At 61.5% G+C, this 20,111-nt stretch overlaps 2 protein-coding genes across 4 annotated transcripts in view; both read left to right on the top strand.

Annotated features, from left to right (window-relative positions):
* The window catches only part of TTLL1 (TTL family tubulin polyglutamylase complex subunit L1), a 267,977-nt gene that overhangs the window by 44,068 nt on the left and 203,798 nt on the right, over positions 1 to 20,111 (top strand). The gene's annotated exons all lie outside the window — the stretch shown is intronic.
* The window catches only part of SCUBE1 (signal peptide, CUB domain and EGF like domain containing 1), a 131,608-nt gene that overhangs the window by 44,291 nt on the left and 67,206 nt on the right, over positions 1 to 20,111 (top strand). For both annotated transcript variants that reach the window (XM_049626477.1, XM_049626476.1), the window contains exon 4: positions 6,018 to 6,152. In XM_049626477.1, coding sequence (XP_049482434.1) covers positions 6,018 to 6,152 — 135 coding nt within the window. The remainder of the gene's footprint in view (positions 1 to 6,017; positions 6,153 to 20,111) is intronic.

The raw sequence follows: 20,111 nt of genomic DNA, 5'->3' as shown, positions 1-20,111 counted from the left end.
CCCCCTGCCTCTGCCAGCACCTCTGACAGCTCAGGGAATGTTCTGGATCTGGCAGAACCCAGGCCTCAAAGCTCTGAGACCCGTGTGTATTTTACCCGAAATCTAATCCATCTGGTTCTCATTTATTTACACTTAACTCATCAAATGCAATTTTGCAAGAGCCGCTCGATGGCCAAGAGGCTTTTGTGCCTAAGCCTCCCTTCTGACAGGGGCCAGGGGAGGGTTGGGGCCTCAGCCCTCAGGGACCAGGAGGGAGCTCTCAGGGGTGGAGGTCAAGTTCGGTTCCTACGATGGGCCGGGGCCTCTGCCTCTGTCCTCGGACCCTCGGTGGGACCTGTGGTGCCGGGGCCAGGCACGGGGTCTGACACATAGTAGGCCCTTGGCAGCCACGAGAACACGGGTGGGGCCCGGGCAGAACACAGAGTCTCTGTTTCGAATCGTGAAATGTTCGTGGGAAACACAAAGCAAGCAAAGCTGGGTCCAGAAGTAATTTTTAGTTATTATAAATAACTGCAAACCTGGATCCTTGGTCCAAAGGAGGACAAACAGCCAGCTATTAATAAAAATAAACAGACCTCATGGGCAAACCGCAGCCCTGCCTGCAGAGGCCTTTCGGAACCAGCTCAACCTACAGCCTGTGGGCGTCGGCTAGAGAGCAGCCGTCCGTCGCAGCCCGTGAGCCCGTCGCAGACACAGCACTCTCGTGCTCGGGACCGGCGGGCCCACCGAGCAGACACGGGCCGGAGAGCCAGCTGAGGGCTGTCTCCCCCCCGACCCCAGCACCCAGACCTCCCGTCAGGCGCTACGGTGTAAGGTGGGGGCACCTGACCCCAGAGACCCCGCTCGGACTCCGTCTTTGGTGCCGAGGTGCCCTGGCCTCTTCCGACTAGAACTGGTCACGGTGGCCGCTGGGATTGGGAGGGGAGGCCGGGGGCCCGGAGGCCTAGGAGAAGCACACAGACTGTGCCTCCAGGCAGGAGTCGAGGCCCGACCCAGGGCTGTGGCACAGTAGTGGAGGCAAAACAGATGGGCAGGGTGGTGAGGAAGTCGGCATCCTTGGTGACTGCTCGGGTGGCGGGAGGGACAGAAGGGGGCTGCTCAGGCCAGGGGAGGTGGGCGGGGGTAGGGCAGGGCTGGAGCGAAGCCCCTCTTGGCACCCTGGTCTGCCTCCCACCTTCGGTCCTCCCTCAGCCGTTGGCTGGACGAGTGAGTGCTCACCGTACCCCCAGACACTGGGCCTCAGGCTGGGGAGCAGCCTGCACAGAGCGGCGGCCCCATGTCTTATCCCAGAATGCACTGGGATGGTCTGTTTCTGAGGGTGTCCCTCGGCCCCGCCGGCCAAGGGCCCCCTGCCGCCGTGGCCAGCCGCGGCTCAGTGTCCCCTCCCCTCCCAGCACCCTTCGCCTGCTGCCCCCACCCCAGCCCAAAAGAGTCAGGGGCTCTACCAGTCCCAGTGGCACAGAGGTGTGTTTGTGTGTTAAGGCCGGGGGCTGGGGGGCGGGAATGGAAGGGTGCCGAGGGCTGGGGCCTTCCAGAGAGTGACCCGGCCGTGGCAGGCAGCCCCTGACAGAGGGCCACCCGAGACCCTCGCAGCGCTGCGGCTGCTGGGGTCGTTCCTGCATAGTATAGTTATCAGCTCTTCCATTGCCAGTTAAAAGAGTTTCCCGCTAGGAGCCTCAGGTCTGCCCCCAAACCCACAGGGCCTCCTGTCTGCTTTATCGCAAAGTCCTCGTGCCAGGGCGCTCCCTGCCTTCTGGGAACATTCCACGGTGGCCGCAAAAGCAGATGAAGGACCATGAGCTGCCGGCAGGATTCAGAGGCAGAGCAGCCCCTGTATCCCACCCAGAGCCCACTCAGGCATCGTGCAGCCTGGATCGGAAACAGGCTTGCTCAGGGCCCTCACTGCACGCAACGGGCTCAGCCTCTGCCCAAGGCCATGGCGGTGGCGCTACTGTGGCTTGTCGGGCTGCGCAGACATCTTCCCCGAGGACTGTCCCCTCCCCCGGCAGCACCGGTGAGAACGGGGGCCAGGGGGACCCGGACAGAGCCGGGGTTTGTGAGGGCCCTTGGGGTCTCCTTGATGGGGGGTGTGTAGGCTGCACAGCTTCCAGAACTCCTCCTCTGCCCCAGTGGTCGCGGGCCCTTCCCCATCTGTGCCCTGCCACGCCCCTTCGGCGAGAGTCAGCTTCTACGACACCTCTTCCTCCCCCGGCCTCGGGTCACAGACCTCCCTGCCGCCCTCGGCCCGGCCCTCCACGAAGCCTCCCGCCTCTGCTCAGGTCCAGTACGGCAGCAGCTGGGTTCACTTTGGTGCCCTGGCGGCCCTTGGGGAGCGTGGCACATAGCAGGCGCTCAGTGTTTGTGGAGGGAACTGCTGAACGAAAGCCTGTTGGGTGGTTCTCAAAGGCAAGAACTTCCGTCTGGACAAGGAGGGAGAGGGCATCCCAGGAGGAGGTGGGTGTGATCACAGGAAGGCAAGCGTGAACAGGGGGCTGTTCAGAGAACAGCGGAGGTAAGTGCAGCGGCGGGGAGCCCCGAACGAGCCCCCTCCGTGTGCCCAGAAGGAACCGGGACAGCTCGCCGCTCCAGGGGACTGGCCTTTGTGGGTCGCGAGCTCCCCATCGGTGGCGAGTGCAGACACACGTGTGCCATTCGGTTCTTCCTGCGGACACTTGAGCACCCGCTCGGTCTGACCGTCAGCGGGGCGCAGGGATATAAAGACTCAGGGCTCTCTTCAGCCCAGAGCAGAGACAGGACGACCGAGCCCGAGGTCTGGGGCAGAGCAAGCCTGGGCACAGGGGACGAGCACAGTCTTCCGGGCGCCGGAAAGACTTCAGAGAGGAGGAGCGTCGGAGACATGAGCGTGTAAGGTCGGGGGTGGTGTGTTAAGCAGAACTACTCGGGGAACCGGCTCTCGTCGCCGTGATTGGGCTTGAGGCGTCCTCGTCGAGAGAAACCAGATCGCAGGAGAGCAGGGAAAGGCCAGAGCCAGAACTCCCAGATGTAGGCTCCCTCCTTGCCCCGCAGGACCTCTCATGACAGAGTTTTCTAAGTCCTGAGGGGGCCAAGGAACGATGTGTGCTGGGCTTGCCCCCATCAGGAGGGCCCGGGGGCCGAGTGTCTCCCGTAGTGCTGTGCTAGGCCTGGCCAGGGCCTCCAGGTGAACCCAGTCTGCCCGAGGCCGGTGGGTGGCCAACCCACGGCCCCAGCTCCTCCAGCCGGTCCCTCTTCAGACTTGACTGTGAGCCCCGCGTGGAGGGCTGAGCCACGGGGGTGTGAGGGGCATGAGGTGGGCATCAGGCCCCCGATCCAGCCCTTAGAGAAGCTGGTGACGACCGCAGGCTCCCCAAAGGGATTGTGAGGCTGTGGTTTCCTGCCCAGCTCCAGGGAGGCCTGTGTTGGGACCACAGTGGAAAAAGGGCGCAGAGGGGGCCACCCCCTTCCCTCCCTGCTTAATCTTGGGGCTTTGTCATTTGGGAGCGGGGAAAAGAAATGTTTACACGGCCTTGCATTTGTTTCAGATTATTCATCAGTGTTTGAGAGTCATTGTTCCCTGCTAGTGTAAACAGCGCTGTCCCAAGGCACAGCCACTCTGCCAGCTCCCTGAACTTCTGTAGATGCGTGCAGATTTAACTGCCCTCGGGTTCCTGGCTTCCAGTGAAGGGAGATGGGCCGGGCCAGGCGGGGGGCTCCAGGGAGCTCGTTCACGGTGGGGTCAAAGCAGCGCTTTCTCGCCACCAGTGCAGCGTTTGAGGGCCTGTATCTGGTTTGTTTTACCAACTGAACCTTTACTAGGGCTGGAGAAGCCAAGGTACAGAGCAAAGAAGCTGAGAACCATGGGAAGAACAGCAAAGCATGTGATTTGAAGGAGGTCTGGACCGAGTCCCAGAAGCGGGTTTCGCTGTGAGACGTGTGCCGGCACCGGGGTGCAAGTGCCTCAGTGGCGTGTCTTTGGGACAGAGACGGGACTAACCCCACGTACGCTGGGACAGGCCCCGTGTTACCCACGGCAGGCTGGCTCCGGCGTTGCGTTTGCATCTGGGGTTCCCAAACACGTTCAAGGTGGCACCCCGCTCAGGCTCATGTTAAGAGTAGCTGGCTCTTCGTAGCATTGGTCTCGACACGCTTTCTGGCACGGCCAGCTGAGCGGCGGGGCAAAGCCACGTGCTCGGGAGGTGAACGGCGGGTCTAAGTCCTGCCTCTGCTCTGAGCAGCCGTGTGACTTTGCTCAAGTTACTTTGGTTCTCTGCGCCTCAGTGCCCTCACCTGTAGAGTGGAGGCCGTAACACAGCCTGTCGCTCAGGGTTGCCGCAGGGGTGGAGCGCGGGGATATTTGTGAGGCCCCGTGCCTGACGCATAAGGAGCCCTCGAGGAACGTCAGCTTCGCATCGTTATCGGTAGGATGAACAGGACTCGGTCCCTGGCTTAGAGCTGCTCAGGGTCTAGTGCAGGCGAGGGACAGACCCCCAGAGGCAGCCACCCCTGGAGGGGAGGTGCCCCCCGCGAAGGGGGCACTGGCAGTGGCCCTTTAGGGAGCCATCAGTAGGTAAGACTCCGTTGAGTGGAGAAAGGTTTTCAGAATAATCCCTCTGTGTCATTTCCAGCTCCCCCGGGACCCCACTGTGTCTCCTCTCAGCAAGAGCCACCTTCCCCACTCCAGCTGTAACTGCTGGTGGCTTTTAGAGTTCAGAGTCCTGCCTCCCTCCGGGCTGCCACACAGCTGACATTTGAGCTTGCTAGAGAATAATGGCCTGCCTCAGCATCGGCCGCGGAGGCAGCCATGTGGTCTCCTGGGTGGTGAAGCGACCTGTTGTCCCTAAGCCTCAGTAGGACCCAGCTGACCCAGCTCCAGGGCTCAGTCCTCTCCTGGTTCAGTGCAGGTCAGTCTTCTTGGTTCTTTACGTGTCCACATCCCTCTGGTTGCAGTACTGGGAGATGGCTGTGTGAAGGACAACTGTATTAAAAGCTTACGGCCAAAGTGTGTGTGTGTGTGTGTGTGTGTGTGTGTGTGTGTGTGTTGGGGGCCAGGGGATTGGCTAGAAGCGGCTGGTAGCTCACCTTGCCTTTGTGGTTTCATACAGTTGCCTGTTAAAATGACGATACAGACACGGCACGTTAAGGTTTAAGAAGCCCATCTTTCGTTACACAAACTGACAGTGTAAGGGGTTATGACTTTGGTAATTGAAACATGCTGTTCTGTTCAAGCACAGAACTCCATAAAGGCTCTTTTCAGCCAATAGCAGCCTTTGTGCCAGCAGCCTCTGGTCAACGCCGAGTGTCAGCCCTGAGGTCTCTCTCTCCTAGAGAGCAGGAGAGACCGCTTAGAGGCCTTCTGCGGCCGTCTTGGTGGCCAGAGGTCAGGGCCTTTTAAAAAATTCCCCATTCTTAGACGTTTGAAATCCATTTGTGAGGCAGAAAGCAGGCTGCAGGGTCTCGTGTTACTGGTTGTAACTCTGAGGTAGGCTTGAAGACGGAGGGGACGGGAGAATTTGCTTGGCGAGGCTCCGTGGGTTGGGGAAGGGCAGTGCAGGCTGCAGTCTTCCCGGAGAGGGAGAGTCCAACAGGATCAGTGAGACCACGGTTTGGGAGTCGGACTATCAGGTGGGACCCGGGACAGGTGGCTTGGCCCCTCTGGGCCTCAGTTTCCTCATCTAGCAAATGGGCTAATACCCGGATCTGATCTACAGGGCTGCCGTGAGGATGAAAGGAGTTAGTACGGGTCGGATACTTAGAAGAGCGCCGGTCGCGTAGGTTACCGACAGGCAGCTGGCATTGCAAGCATCGTAACTACCTCTACGGAGTAACTCCGCGGAGTATCTTGGTAGAGTACAGCCCTGTGCAGTGTCTCTGCGGAGCACCTGGCCCCCCTGCGGGGGGTAGCCGCGGGGTCCCCCTGTGGAGCGCCACCAGAGTGCTGCCGTGTGCAGGGCCTTCTGGGCAGCCTGGGAAGCTGGTCGCGTCTCACTTCCGGCCCCAGGTGCGATTTCTCCCCTCCCCCTCTCCGTCTCTCCTTGCAGATGTGGACGAGTGTCGGGACAACAACGGTGGCTGCCAGCAGATCTGCGTCAACGCCATGGGCAGCTACGAGTGTCAGTGCCACAGTGGCTTTTTCCTCAGCGACAACCAGCATACCTGCATCCACCGCCCCAACGGTGAGTGCGGCCCGTGCTCCCCCCCCCCCCACCCCCCCCCCCCCCCCCCCGCAGAATCCGGCGGCCCCTGGAAACCCCCTTCTCCACATCTTGACTCCGGGGGCCTCAGGGTCAAGGCGGGGGGCGGGGGGCGGTTTGGTGGTGGCCTGAATGGCTGTTTTGTGCTCCTGGTGTCGGTTCTGCGCGGAGCTCCTCCCAGCTCCCGCCCACCGCCCGCTACACCGGGACTGCTGGTGTTCCTGGTGTTTTTATGTGGAGGCGAGGTGGGGCCACAAATGGGCAGATGTGACCAGAGAAGCTGTTTTCCTTTCTGGGCCGAAGGCCGGCTGTGGCCAGGAAGAGTGGGGCCCCATTCTCCATGGTCCCCTTCCCCGAGGTGGGCTGGAGGCCTGAGCAGGCCGAGTGCCAATTTCCTGGTCTCTGAACGTTCACCGGGTCACCAGCCAGCAGAGGGTCCCTGTGGTCGGGAGCCTGCCTCCCTCTGGTTGTTGGGTGGGATGGCAGGCCGGCCCGGGGCAGTACAGAGGGACTGGGGAGCACTGGCCAGCCAGAGTAACCTGGAGACAGCCCCAGGCTGGGACAGAGCCTGGCCTCCAGCCAAGCCTGGCAGTGAAGGTCCACAGTATCAGAGGAGGGGTGGTCAGAGTTTGGGCCCAGAGAAGCAGGACTGTGAGGTAGGACAGCTGGCCAGAAGGCAGGACCCACATGCGTAGAGGAGAGGGGCTTTTAGGTAGAGGGAACAGCATTTGCAAAGGCACAGAGGCATATCTTAAGATGATGGCAAGGTCTGGAATCTCGGGGCAGGCTGCGTGCTGCAATGGAGTGGGCTGAGGGCAGGGGCGGGGACCAGCGCTCCTGGGGCCCGGCCATCGTGTGCGGTCGAGAGAGTAGATGGGGAAGGAGGCCAGGACAGCCGCCTGGCCCCGGCCTGAGCCCCTCCCCCATCGCTGACCCCTGACACGTCGGAGATACCGGAGGGGCCTCGAGGGGCCCCTATGAGGGCCCAGTCCGGGGTCCGTGGCACCAGCAGGAGACCAGGGAGTGGCTCACACTGAAACGTGGGGACAGAAAGGCAGGCCCCGGGCTCTGGCTCAGCCTGCCGGGCACAACTCCGGTGCTGCTGCTCCCTGGCGGTGAGCCGAGAACCTCAGCCTCCTTGTCCACAGCGTGGAGATGTGGTGGTGCCCCGCCAGGCTCTCCGGAAGGGGGGACGGGACCCTGCGTGTGCAGTGATCTGCGTGCACTAAAGCTACAGGGGCTGCAAGGCGAGGCTGGGGGACGCTGGCTGTGCTTGTTATTTGGAAGCAATTCCTGAGAAAGCAAAGAAGGAAACAGTTAAAAGTACAAAGCCCGGGATAGGGAAACAGAGCCATTTCACTGGATGCCTTCGATGCTCCGTGCTTGTTCAGGCAATTTCCTCAAGGACGCGACAAGTCCGGCGGTCCCCACTCTGCCGTGTCCCCAGAAGGACGTGGGCGCCAAGCTCTGCACACCCTGGTGCCCACTGCCGCTGTGTCGTGCGGACTTCCCCGGGAGCCTGCGGCCGGGGCTGTGGGGCTGCAGGGCTGCGCGGTCCAGCTGTCCCAGATGAGGACCGGGGGCCCAACCCGAGTTTTATAGGAAGCAGATTTATGGGGAAGCGGGTGCAAGTTGGTGGTGAGGAGGGAGTTCCTGCTTTCCTCGCAGAGGGGGGGGGTTTACAGGGTGACGGCTCTGAGCAAGCCGTGAAGTCCCCGAGGCCGGGGTGGCCGAGCCTCTTCTCCAGCCAGGCGGTATTGCCTTGTTCCTTTGAAGAGCAGCTTTCCCGCGAGCGGGGTCCAGGTGAAGCTGTGAGGCCCCTGGTTGAAAGGAGGATGCGTGGGAAGGGGGGGCCGACGCGAGGCTGGACACAAGACCCCGGCCGCGTTCTGTCGGTAACCGGGACCCGGTTTGGCCCGGAGGCACTCGTCTGGCTAAGGATGTCACCGGACAAACCTCAGCAGCAGCCGGAGGAGTAGGGTCAGGGGACACATTAACGTGGAGAGCGGCCGGCTGGCTGCCGAGGGGTCATGTGCTTACTCTGAGCTAGGCCCTCACAGCAACCCGGTGAGGTGGGGATGTTATGACCCTGGGACAGCGGGGAAGCCAAAGCAGTCAAGTTAGGAGACTCGCCCGAGGTCACACCATAGGGAAAGGGCGGAGTCGGGATCCCAGCGCACGTCTTGAGCTGTGATGTGATGAGGCCGGTCAGGAAAGAAAGAAGGTGGCAGAACAGACAGAAGTAGGCGGGCTTCCTCTTTGCGGAAGCCACACGTGAGCTGAAACAGAATGGCCAAGAGCCGCCACGGGAAGAATTGGGGGAAGCGTGCCAGGCAGCACGTCTGCAAAGGCCCTGAGGCAGGAATGGACCAGACTCGGGCAAAAAGCAAAACGAAGGCGAGGGTGGTGGAGCACAGTGAGCCAAGGGGAGAGGAGCCCAGGAGGAGGGGAGCCTGGCAGGGCCCGGACCCTGTGAGGCCGCCAGAGCATGGGCAGGAGTTTAGAGGGTGTGCAGAGAGGGCAGCTGTGGGAAGCTGGCTGAGCAGAGGTGGGAAACGTGCTGGAGGGGAGAGTGGAGGACTTCCAGGGCCTCTCAGATACTTCAGGGGCTGGGCCTCAAATCAAGCGTGCAGTAGAGCCTTGAGCCCACGCGCCTCACCTTTCCCAAAGGCCCTGGGGTGACCGGATCCTGATGCCAGGACTTGAGATTTAGCCAGAGTGCAGATTTGGGGGCCTCAAGCCCAGTCTTTGTTAACCAGCACCAACCAGCACGTTGGTTAAAGAAGTCCCTTCTCTTATTAGGATTTTTGTGTCAATCTCCCAAGTTTTAAATCTGGGCAACGAGTCCATCCAAAAAGCAGCAGACAACGTCCGGGATACCTCCCGAGGGGCGAGTGACAGCATTTCCAGGGCTCCCACAGGCCGTGTGGAAGGTCTGAAGAAGACAGGCCAAGTGCACAGCACGTCTGCTGACCGCTCGTTAATGCCAGCGGCCGGAGACGGGCGCAGGTGACCCGGCAGGTTGCCTCCCTCCTGAGCCTCCGTCGGTTGTGACAACTGCCCGTCACGAGTGCGTGCCGACCACAGTGATGCTTGTTGGAGCATCACTCGAAACTCAGAGTGTGTCGGGGGTGCAGAGACCCAGCTTGTTTTGCACCTAAATGCCCCCTGATCCCCGTTCCTCCCGGGAGGGCCCATGAGCCCAGGGCCATTTGGCAAATCAGACTCCTCGTGTCACCTGACTTCTCCTAATGCCTGTTGGCGCCTTGGAGCCTGCCCCGAGCAGGGAGGAGAGCACGAGGTCTGGTTTTGATTAGAGGGGCCTGGATGCACGCACAAGGTCAGCCAGGGTCGGTCTGCGCTCCTGGCCGAGAAACGAGCGCCTGGGACTCAGCCCTTCTGAGTGGCCCCGCTTCCTAGGCACTGGTGCAAACCCTGGCCGGAGGTATGTGGATCTGGCCGGGCCGGGGTTGGGAGTTTTAGGCTTTCAGCTCTTCTCCATGGCCCCTGCACAGCCACTCCTGCCTGCCTGGGTCTCCTCCTCTGTAAATCGGGACCGGTGATCCCTCCCAGGCAAGTGAGGGATCTGTTAGGAAAACCCCGTGAAGCAGTCGAGCGCAGCGCCTGCCCTAGGGGAGGCCACTTGCAGGCAGCTTCTCTAGGTGTTTAGAACGCAGGCTCGATGTGAGGAACCCAGGCTCTGTCCCGGCACTGGGCGGGGGGTGATGAAGAGCTGTTGGGATCTGGGGCCCATCTCCTTCTCCTCGGTGCTTCCAGGTGCTGGTTCTGGTGCCGTCACAGCCCACGTTCACCCCCACTCAGCCCCTGGCCCAGCAAGCGGTAACAGCCTGGGGGTAGCCGGTCCAGGCCAGTCCCAGCCTCCACCGCCCCCTTTGTGGTCACGAGTCCTGGGAGCCCAGAGCGGATGGGCCACCGAGGAGCCGGCACCTTCTAGCTCTCTCCCTCTCCCACGCCTGCCCTTTTTGCCTAAATCTACGTCACGTCTGTGTTCCACGAAGGTGTTTCCTCCTGGATGAACTTGTCTCTTCCCTCCTGGGGAAGAATTCTTTCCTTCGGTCTGAGTAGAACGGGTTTAGGAGAAGAAGGTGTTCAGGAAGGCGTAGGTCTAACCAGCTGTGTGATGGCAGGCCACCGTTTCATTCATTCGTGTTGCCCGGTGTCTGTCTGGTCCTCAGGATCCCAGTGTGAGCGAAAGCAGACATGGTCCCCTGTGAAGCGTTCGGTCTAGAAGAAAGACTGAATGCTAAATAAGGGTTGGAGTTGCTGTAGAATAACGAGCTGAGAAAAAAACGTTCTGGAGGGAAGGATCTGGAGCTCCTAGGGGTCTAGCGTTCGGGTCTGAGCAGGGGAGGTGGTGAAGAGAATGGTTTCACCAGCCTGGTGAAGGATTGCCCCCTTCCCGGCACTGGTCCTCGGCTGCCACGGCTGCTGACACGGTGGGCTGGAGAAGTCCACGCCCTTCTAAGCAGGAAGCCGTCCTGCACGCCTGCACCCTGAAACCTCACCAGACCTTCGTGGTCTGATCTCTGGCGGTGGCGGTAGGCACCAGGGTCAAGAGAAGCGTCACGTTGTCCCCACAGTTGTGGGAAACAGCCACAGGCTCGCGAGGGGGCTTGAGGGGCTGCACATGTTACAGCCCAACCCAGAGGGCCCTTAGACACCCAAGGAGACCTGTCATCCCTGTGTCAGACCGCGGTTAAGAGCGCGGGTTCTGGGGCCTGGCTGCCTAGATCAGAATCCCAGCTCCAGCAGTCATGATCCACGTGACCTTGAGCAAGTCCCTCAACTCCTCCGTGCCCGGTCCATAAAATGGGGATAGCACAGTACCTGCTTCATAGGGTGGGAAAGATACCGCAAAGATCACTTGATAAACGTGGGTTCCGATTACGGTAATTGGTCACAGATGAGGAAACGGGCCCGGAGAGGACGGGGCCTCACCCCAGGCCCACAGCAAGCCAGCAGCAGAGTCAGAGCAGGTGCGCCCTGGGCAAGGCTCTGCCGATGTGTGCTGGGTACTGGCTGAAGCCTGAGCTTCAGCTGAGGGCGGAGGGGAGATAGGGAGTAAGTCCTCATCCTCAAGAGACCCCCTTCCCAGGGGCAAACTGCTCGCCCTCACGTCTGGATTTATCCGCGCACAGGATGGCACGTGCCAACGCCTGGGGCCCGTCGAGATGACTGGCTTCACTCGTTCGGCCGGCACAGGCTCGCCAGCATCCACCCTCTGTTCCACCTAGGGCTGCAGAGGTCAGACCAGCCCCCCTATCCTGCTGCTGAGGTTTGAGCCGTGTGCCGAGCCCCTGCCGGGCACGGGCAGTCGGGAACCCCGGCATGAAGAGGTCATCGGGTGTCCGTCACACACAGTGTTCCCAGGCCTGGGGTGCCCCACCCCACCATCAGCTGACTGCCGCTCCTTCCCAGTCCTCAGTGAGAACACCCACCCGCTCTCTCTGCAGCCCGGCCTGAGCCGACCCCAGGGAGAATTCTGCCCCCTCTGTGCTCCAGCGACGGCCCGTCTCCCACCCCGTCTCTGGCTGGCTACTCAAAACTGTCTTCTACCTGGTGCCTGTGCCCCTGCAGCTTGGGAGCTCCACGTGGGCAGAGACTGTATTCGCTCCAGCCCTGTGTCCTGTGCCAACATCAGGCCCTTTGGAAAGGACAAGGGGAGAAAGGAGAATGATGCTCCCTGGGCCCCCAGGCCCTCTTCAGCCTCGGGTTGTGCGGGCAGATTCCTGGTCAGTGCGAGCTAGGGAATGGTGTGGTCTGGGCCAGGCACTGAGCCCAGTGAGAGGGACCCGGAGGCTCTGTGAGGCCGCCGGAGAGAGGCTGGGCTGCCGCATGGCTGAGCGCGTGGAAGCCGGGCCGTGCTGCCCCCTTTCCCGCGTCTGATGCCCCAGAACAGGCCACAGGGCAGCTGAGCGTCTGTGCCCCTGGGAGGCTGAGCCCCCTGCAGAGCCAGGCTGGCACTGTCCCGGCAGCGGCATCACGGGTTTCCCCCGTGCACATTTACCGTTCCCTTTAACGCCCTCTGAGCCTGTTTAAATGCACGTGTAAATACGGGTAGGAAACCCCATTGCCCTCCCACCACCGGCGTTCCCTGTGGCACTTTCTCACAGAGCTCAAGACTTGGCGTCAGGGGTGACTCTGGTTCCAGCGAGAATCAGATGTGGGGCCTGGAACAGGGAAGGTTGGCTTCCTTTGTGTTAAATGATAAATGATAGCACGAGCTGCATTTACTGTATGCCTACTGAACGCCAGACGTTTTCACACACTCGCACATCGCATCCTTGCCATGACCCCATTTTCCAGATTCAGAAGCTGAGGCACAGGGAGGTTAGGGAACCTGCCCAAGGTTGCGTAGCCACTGCTCTGGTGGTCTGGCCCCTAAGCCCAGGCAGACTACGTGGAGGGTTCTGACGAGGCTTGGACCCCTGTGCCTAGTCCGCCCAGTGGGGGTGAGACCCAGGAGAGGCCCCGAGGGACAGCAGGGACACCTCCTCGGCGTTCCCCAGACGTGAGCGTTCCCTACGCCACACATGCCTCATTGAGCACCAAGAGTTTCAAACACGCTTTGTGGTGGAAATTTCCCGAAATGGCACACCCATTTCCCTCTCCTCTTCGGGGAAACAACCTGAGTCAGCCTGGCCTCTTTTCCCTACAGTTCATAAAACCTTTATGAACTTCAGTTACCAAGACAGCCACTCCCCTTAAGGGCCACAGAATGCTCGTTAGTGTTTGTCCCCGTGCCGAATGTCCCCAGACACCCGAGCCGGAAATAGCCCTTCCCTTTTGACTTCGCTGTCGTCAGCCGATCCGTGCTGCTGCCTCACAGCGGGTTTGCTGTGAAGACTGTGGTGGGGGCTCCATGTGCACACGCAGGTGGGACGCTGGGGACTCCCGACCGGTTGGTGACGTGCCTGGGCTCTGCCCCAGCCGTTTGCCCCGTGGGAACATTCTCACGCATTTGCCAGGTCACAGCCCGACTCTGGGTGACTGCGTTATGCAAAGATGGCCTCGATTGAGTTAAAAATTATTTTGCTCATTAGATCTCTACAGGAAAGACTGTCAGAATCTGTTCCTTTTTCCTGTAGGCTTATGAGGAGCGTAACTGGAGACAAGACGATAGGATTTTTTTAACCATCCATTTTGAAATAATTACAGATTCATAAGAAAGTGCAAAAAAAAAAAAAAAAAACCAGTGAAGAGAGGTCCCGTGTACACGTCACCCAGTTTTCCCCCACGGCCACATCTCCCGTCACTGGAGAACAGCATCTACACGGGGAAGCTGACAGCCGTACTGTGTATGCATACGGCTCTCGGCCATCCCATTTCATGTCGATTTCGCGTAACCGCCTCAGCGATCAGGAACTGACATCGTGGGGACACCTTGCTGGCCCAGTCACTGGAGCCTGCGACTCTTGCTCTCGGCGTAGTGAGTTCAAGCCCCACGTTGAGTGTGGAGATTACTTAAATGAGTCAATAAATCTTAGAATTATCACTCAATAGCTGAACGTCCTGCCAGGCACGCTGCGCCCTCTCCGCCTCTCTCCACGGGGGGCTGTATGAGTTAGTATCTACGCCCGCCCGCTTCGAGAGCAAAAGAGGCATGATTAAGTATGACAGGGCAGCAGCTACAAACTGGGACTGTCCTGGGCACAGCCAGACATACGGTCACCCTAATATTTCCTTGTGTGACTCCTTGAACCTTTCAAAGTAGGTACCAGCTACCCCCACACGCAGATGCGCCCAGGGTCACGTGGCTGGGGGGGTGGGGCGCCCAGCCGGCACCCAGGTGGTCTGGCTGCGGATCCGGACCACCGCCGTTGAAAGGAACCACCATGACCCCGTGGATCACCTCTTCTCCGAGAGGCATGGAAATTGGGTTCTAAAGAGAGGAGGGACTCTCTCGTCCAGCGTGCTTGCCAACCTGGCCTGGGGTTGTGGTGCCCGAGCCTGCACCCTGGGTGTGGCATGGCGTGGCATGGCGTGGCATGGCGTGGCATCCTGGGTGGTCAGCGTGGGCCCGGAGCAGCAGTGCTGAGGGGCTCGGCCAAAGGGAACTCAGTTCTGTCTGGGGGCTGGGAGCCTGGGGGAGGTGGAACGGGCGGAGGAAGTCCCTCAGAGCGGGTGGCCCCTGAGGGAGCCAGCTGGTAGTGAGTAGGGCAGGCGGTGGGCAGAGGGGCCCCTGGGAGATTGCGGGGCAGTGGGGGTTGCGGTGGGAAGGGAAGGGTGAGAGGCTGCTGGGACCATCTGGGTCCGGGCCTGGGTTGAAAGTAACGGGTCAGAAGCAGCTAACCTTGAAAAGCAACTCGAAGTGGGCCGTGGAGACAGGCAGAAACCCGAGACACAGGGGGCCCACCTCATCCCTTCATGGGCCTGAGTTCTGGAATAATCTGGAGCGGGGAGGGCCCTCAGACACCACCCCCCTGGCGCCATCGGACTGGGCCTGGCAGGTCGCAGTGACGACAGGTCACGTCTGTACCGTGCAGGGAAGGGGGCTCCGATCTGAGCCCCTCCGACGTGCGTGATGCTTCTCTTATGTGGTTGCTTTTGATTTGGTTTCCAACCTAGCCTAGACTCCGGGTCTCTGGCCGCTCCCACCCCCCCCCCCCCCCCCCCCCCCCGCACTCTTCTCTTCCCCGTGGGTCACCCAACTGCCCTTCATTGCCTGGCCCTTCACACAGGCTGGCGTGGCCTCGCGTCTGGCCAGGGGTCCTCTGTACCAAAGATGTCAGCTCTGCTCTGGTTGGCCAGGAGAGCCTGTGTCCCAGCAGCCCCTCTTGCCTGTTGGAGAGAGTGCATCCCAGACCCTGAAACCAGACCCAAAGCGGATGCGAGTGAGAGGGTCAAGGCAATGTGCTCGGTGGGACTTTGTGGACTTTGCTGTGAATGTTGCAGGGCACCCTGTCAGTCCTGGGGGGCGGAGGCAGGGTCCACACTTCGGGACGGTCACTAAGCACCTTGGGGTGGGCAGCGAGCTAAAGCAGTTTTCCGGCAAGTGATGCTGGCGGGCGTCAGGGTCTAGAACTCACATGTGGGTAGTGTGGGCGGAGAGGAGGGTAGCCGAGGGGAAGAAGACAGAAGGACGGCCGAGGGGAAGGTGACAAGAGGAAGGGAAGGTGACAGAACAGCGGTCAAGGAGAAGGTGACGGGTGGCCGAGGGAAGGTGAGAGGCAGGGCACATGGGACTTTCTGCAGAGCCCCGCCCCCTCAGGTCTACACTTTGGGGAGCCTGTTGCCCGAGTCACGTGGGTGCAGGGTATCTCAGCGGCGGCCGCCTCCGGACGAGACAGGGCCTGGCTTCCAGCCACCCAAGGAGCCCGGGAGGGGAGCCCGCAGGCTCCGCGCAGGACCAGTCCACCGCTGCTTCCCATGAGGCTGAACGTGCTCAGCACCCTGGCCCGGGGAGAGGCTGGGGGCCAGTGCAAGTGGCCACCCCCGTCGCCTGGTCAGCCCCGGCCTGGCCCCGGCCTGGAGCCTCAGCAACTCTCTGGGCGTTGACGGATGTGAGGGAAATCTCCGGAATCTGGGGCTTCATCGGGGTTTAGGGGCCTGGGATACTCAAGTGGAGTTTCTGGTCTCCCTGCACGTGTTCTGGGGGCTTGGGGACGGCGTATTGCCATCGATGTCACCGAGTGACCTTGTGACCGGGCATGGGAAGGGTCTGGGTTCCCCCGTCCTGCTTGGGGGGCAGTGCTCAGAGCCCCACCTTTGAGCCAGGGCTTGAACTCCCAGGACGCACAGACGGCAGGGGAGGCAGACACGAAGGTGAGGGCTGTGGGTCGGGGTGCCAGCACGGCGCGGGGGGAGGGGGAACTAGGCTCCAGCACAGGGGTCCTGGGCTGTGGGGGAGTGCCAGCGGGCCCGCTCACTCAGTCAGCAGAGAAGACCGAGTGCTGCACTTCAGATGAAGTCCCTCCAGCCAGCACGCAGGCTCCAGCCCTGCAGGCCACACCCCTCCAGTCAGCCACAGCAAGAAGCCTCTGTCCTCGGGACCCTTGTCCTCGGGATCTGAGCCCGCTGCTAAAGCCCACACCACTCAGGCACTGACTGGGGAACTCCCCAGCAAGAGCCACTGGGGGGTTTTCGGGTACAGGGCCCTGGGTTTGGGCCAGAGCAGAGGGCCGCCTGCCGAGACCCCAGGAGCAGCCTCTCTGTCGGTCCCTGCGCTCGTCCTAGACCCTCCTTCCGCGTTCCTCCAAGGCCGGTCCTTGGCCCTCCTCTGGACTCTGTCTTCTACCCTGCCCTTCCTGCTCTGACTTGCCCTTCACCTTGGCCGGCAGTCAGACTGGACTCCGTCCCCAGCACCTTCTCTGCGAGCAGGTGTCCTCCCTTGCTAGGCTCATCCCCACCCCTCTGTTGCTCAGCTCACGCTCCCCATCACTCTGACACTTGCATCCACTCTGGGAGGTACTTTGGGTGAGTGCTGTCATCCCCACTCCCGGAGGGAGAACTGAGCCGGGCCACCCCAAGAGACGGTCCTCAGGACGAGGAGGGGCCGACCTTCTAATGCTACAGCCATTTCCCTTCTCCTGCTCCATCTACTTCCAGATTCCAGTAAACAAGCCTGTGGACAGACCCACAGTCCCTTCTGAGCTACCCCAGCCACAAAGCACAGCTTAGGATCTTATCAGTGTGCCTGGCTGGCGGGCTCCCCTGGGCTCCCAAGATGTGGTTCCCCTGGCCCAAGGCCAGGCCTTGACCCAGGGGGCTCCAGCGTGGCTCCTACAGGGCCAGGGACATCTCCTGCCCTGTGCCGGAGCTTTCCATCATCAGCTGTGGGTGCTGGGACCCCGCAGGTGTATGGGCTGGGAAGTTTCTGTTGTAAATGAGGGGAAACGGCCTGGGCACACTAGCGGATCCCACCCTGGCCTCAGGGCTACCCCTGCCAGCTCTCCCCGGGGTGAACCAGCCGGGCCCGAGAGCACAGGGCAGGGCTTGTGCACAGGTTCTCCTCGATCCCCCTGCCTGCTGCAGGCCAGGTGGGCGGGAGAATAAACAGCTCTCGCATTTAGCGGGAAGATTTACGGTGCCGCCGGAGGGGACCCGTCCCAGCCCTGTGCAGTCCGGAACGGCCCCGGAGGCGGGGACGATAAATCCAGCCCATTATTTTTTACGAGCCTCCCACCCCATAAACAACTCCTCTGGCTGGTGAGCCCAGCTTCACGCCCTTCTCCTGGCCTGGCCTCCAGCCAGCCCTGGCCGGGCACCGGGACCCCAGCACTTACTTTGTGGCGCTGGCGGTGGGGATCTTCCTGTGCTGCAGCGCCTCAGGCCGCCCAGAGAGGACCGTGCAGGGCAGACGGTGGACCCAGCCCGAGAGGCACCTAGCCCTGGCCCCCTTGGCGGCCACAAGTCCCGTGGCCTCAGTTTCTGTTCCGTGAAGTGGGGCAGACATCGGTATTCGTTGATACTCATGAATTAATATTTACAAGGACTGCTCTGGACACAGTGTGTCTAGGCACCGCTGTGTGCCCAGCCCCGTGCCTGTGCTTTGCCACGAGTGATCAGATCCCGAGAACAGTCTTGTGCCACTAAGTCCCTCTTGCAGGCGAGGAAGTGGACATTGAGAAGCAGAGAGATTTGTCCATGGAGCCCTCCTATGTGTGTCCTTTACCCATTACGGGCCTCGGAGGGTGCTCTTTTTCTGCCTCAAATGCCATTCCCCAGCCCCTCGCTTCCTGGAGAACTCGTCGTCCTCCTTCAGAACCCGGCTCGCTTTCACCTCCTCCGTGAAGCCACCTCTGACTCTTGCCAGACACGTCTTCCTCTCCGTGTGTGCCACAAGGTTCTGAGTGGCTCAGCTCGCTCGCGCGCTCTCTCTCTCTCGCTCCCTCTCTCTCTCAGGAGACCCGTGTGTGAGCTCCTAGAAAGGGCACAGATATGTTTCTTACACCAAACCCAGTGCGGGGAGCAGAGGAGACGTGCCGAGTGGCAGTGAAACGGGATGGGATTGACCTCGTGGGGGGAACAAAGGTCTGAATCGTGTGTGGCCTCGGTGGCAGGTCCCTCCCGTGGGCAGGATGCGCGGCACCCGGCGAGGACTTGCCCCGCGCGTGGAGCCAGGCCGTGGTTTGGCTGGGGGCCGCGGCTGCCGGTCTCGCCTGGGCTGGCTCCCCGGCTGCGTGGGCTCCCCGGCTGCGTGCAGTCGGCCGAGGCCCCTCCAGCGGGAGAGCCCAAGTTTGCCAGAGGCTCGGAGACTCTCCCCTGCCACGGCCACCTCCTCGCCTCTCTGCCTACGCTGATTCTTCATCGGGGCACCTTTCCTCCCTGCTGCCCCAACCCTGCCCTCTTCCTCCCGGCGCCCTCCCACCTCGTGCACCCAAACATGTATCCGGGGAAGCCACAGCTAGGCCGTCTAAGTTAGAATCAATGGTGAGAATCTGCATTAAGTTCCCACAAGTGGTTACACCTGCCTTTGATATGAGCTCGCGGGAAAGGGAGACGTACTCAACATTTGTTGAGTGCCTACTGTGTACCTAGCCCTTTATACCCTTTACTTCCCAGAGGACGCTTGGCAGGGACAGCCGCCACCACAGGGCACAAAGCAGGGGATGGGGGTGCCGGGAGGGACCGCAGCACCGCTGGTTTGGGACGGAGCCACACAAAGTGTCTCTGTCTCTCGAGCCCCCGCTCTGAACTGCGCCGCGGCAGGCCGCCGAGGAGAAGCACCAGCTGTGGGGCCAGGGGGCTGCTCTGTGTCCTCAGAGGACCTCCTGCTAGCATGTCCCCCAGCGTTCTTATCGGCTCCTCCTCCCAGGGGCCCCAGGGCTGCTGTGGCAACACTGTGGGGGCCGGGCACCCCCCCCCCCAGGTCCCCTCCGTCTAGTCGCCTGTCGAGAGAGAAACGATTTGTTCCCTGGTCACGGCCAGGCCCATGGTCTGGGGGCTGTGAGCTGACTGTCCCCCATGGCTTCCTCTAGGGAGGGATATGGTTGTCAGATGAAAGAGAGGACGCTGTTGCCACTTGGGTTTCAGGTAAGCAACGAATACTTTGTTAGTGTAGGTATGACCCACGTGCCATCTGGGACATACTGATACCTGGAAGTGTCTGTTGTTTTTCTGAAATCCACACGTAACTGGGCATCCTCTGTGTCTGTCAGGCACGTGTGTAAATCTGGCAGCCCTGGGAGGAGGAGAAGGACACCCCAGACCTCAGGCCTCTCGAGCCTGGGCGGAGTGAAAAGCCTGCCGGGCCTCAGACGGGCTTGGACGTGCTCGTGCTGACGCCTAGTGGTCAGCAGGGGAACTTCAGGGGGTCGGAAGGGGAGGGGGGTAGCCGCGAGGTGACCCAGGGGCCGGGGAAGAGGGGACACGGGGGAGACAGGTCGCCTTCACGGAGCACCTGAGACCCGAGGGGGTTCACAGAGCAGGAGGCTGGGCCGGTTCGGGGCCGCACACCTTCAAATGGGCCGGGATGGGAGGCATGAGGCAGAACCCGGAAACCAGGCCCACCCCGCCTCAGCGACGCCCACGGAGCTCTGCACACATTTGTCCACGCGTGTCTGCCCAGACCGCCGCGTGGTCCTCGCATCCGCTAGACAGGCTCCCTCCCATCCCACAGAGACAGCTTTCCGGGGGCCCGGGTGTCGGACCTGGTCCAGGCACCGGTGGGGCGCCGGAGGAAGGCTGGTGTCCGTCCCTGCTTTCCGAGAGGGCAGGCCCGGCCCAACCCCCCCTGCTGTCACCCAGGATGCCGGGAGCCAGCCACGTCTCAGCAGCGCGTCGCACGCAGTGCCTGCCCACACGGTGAGCAGCGGTGACCGTGTGGGCCGGGCATCCCGCTGGCCTGGCTCGCGGCTTCCGCACGGAGGCTCGCACAGGTGGTGCTCTGCAAAGGCTCATGGAATGTGCGAGGGCCCGACGAGCGCCCCGTGAGCCGCCTCCTGACGCGGCAGAAAGAACGCGGAGCCTGAGAGCCCC

The sequence above is a fragment of the Panthera uncia genome, chromosome B4 (genome assembly GCF_023721935.1).
Source record: "Panthera uncia isolate 11264 chromosome B4, Puncia_PCG_1.0, whole genome shotgun sequence".
NCBI classification, from domain to species: domain Eukaryota; kingdom Metazoa; phylum Chordata; class Mammalia; order Carnivora; family Felidae; genus Panthera; species Panthera uncia.
Note: the sequence above shows the minus strand (reverse complement) of the source record. Positions and strands in the feature narration are given on the sequence as shown.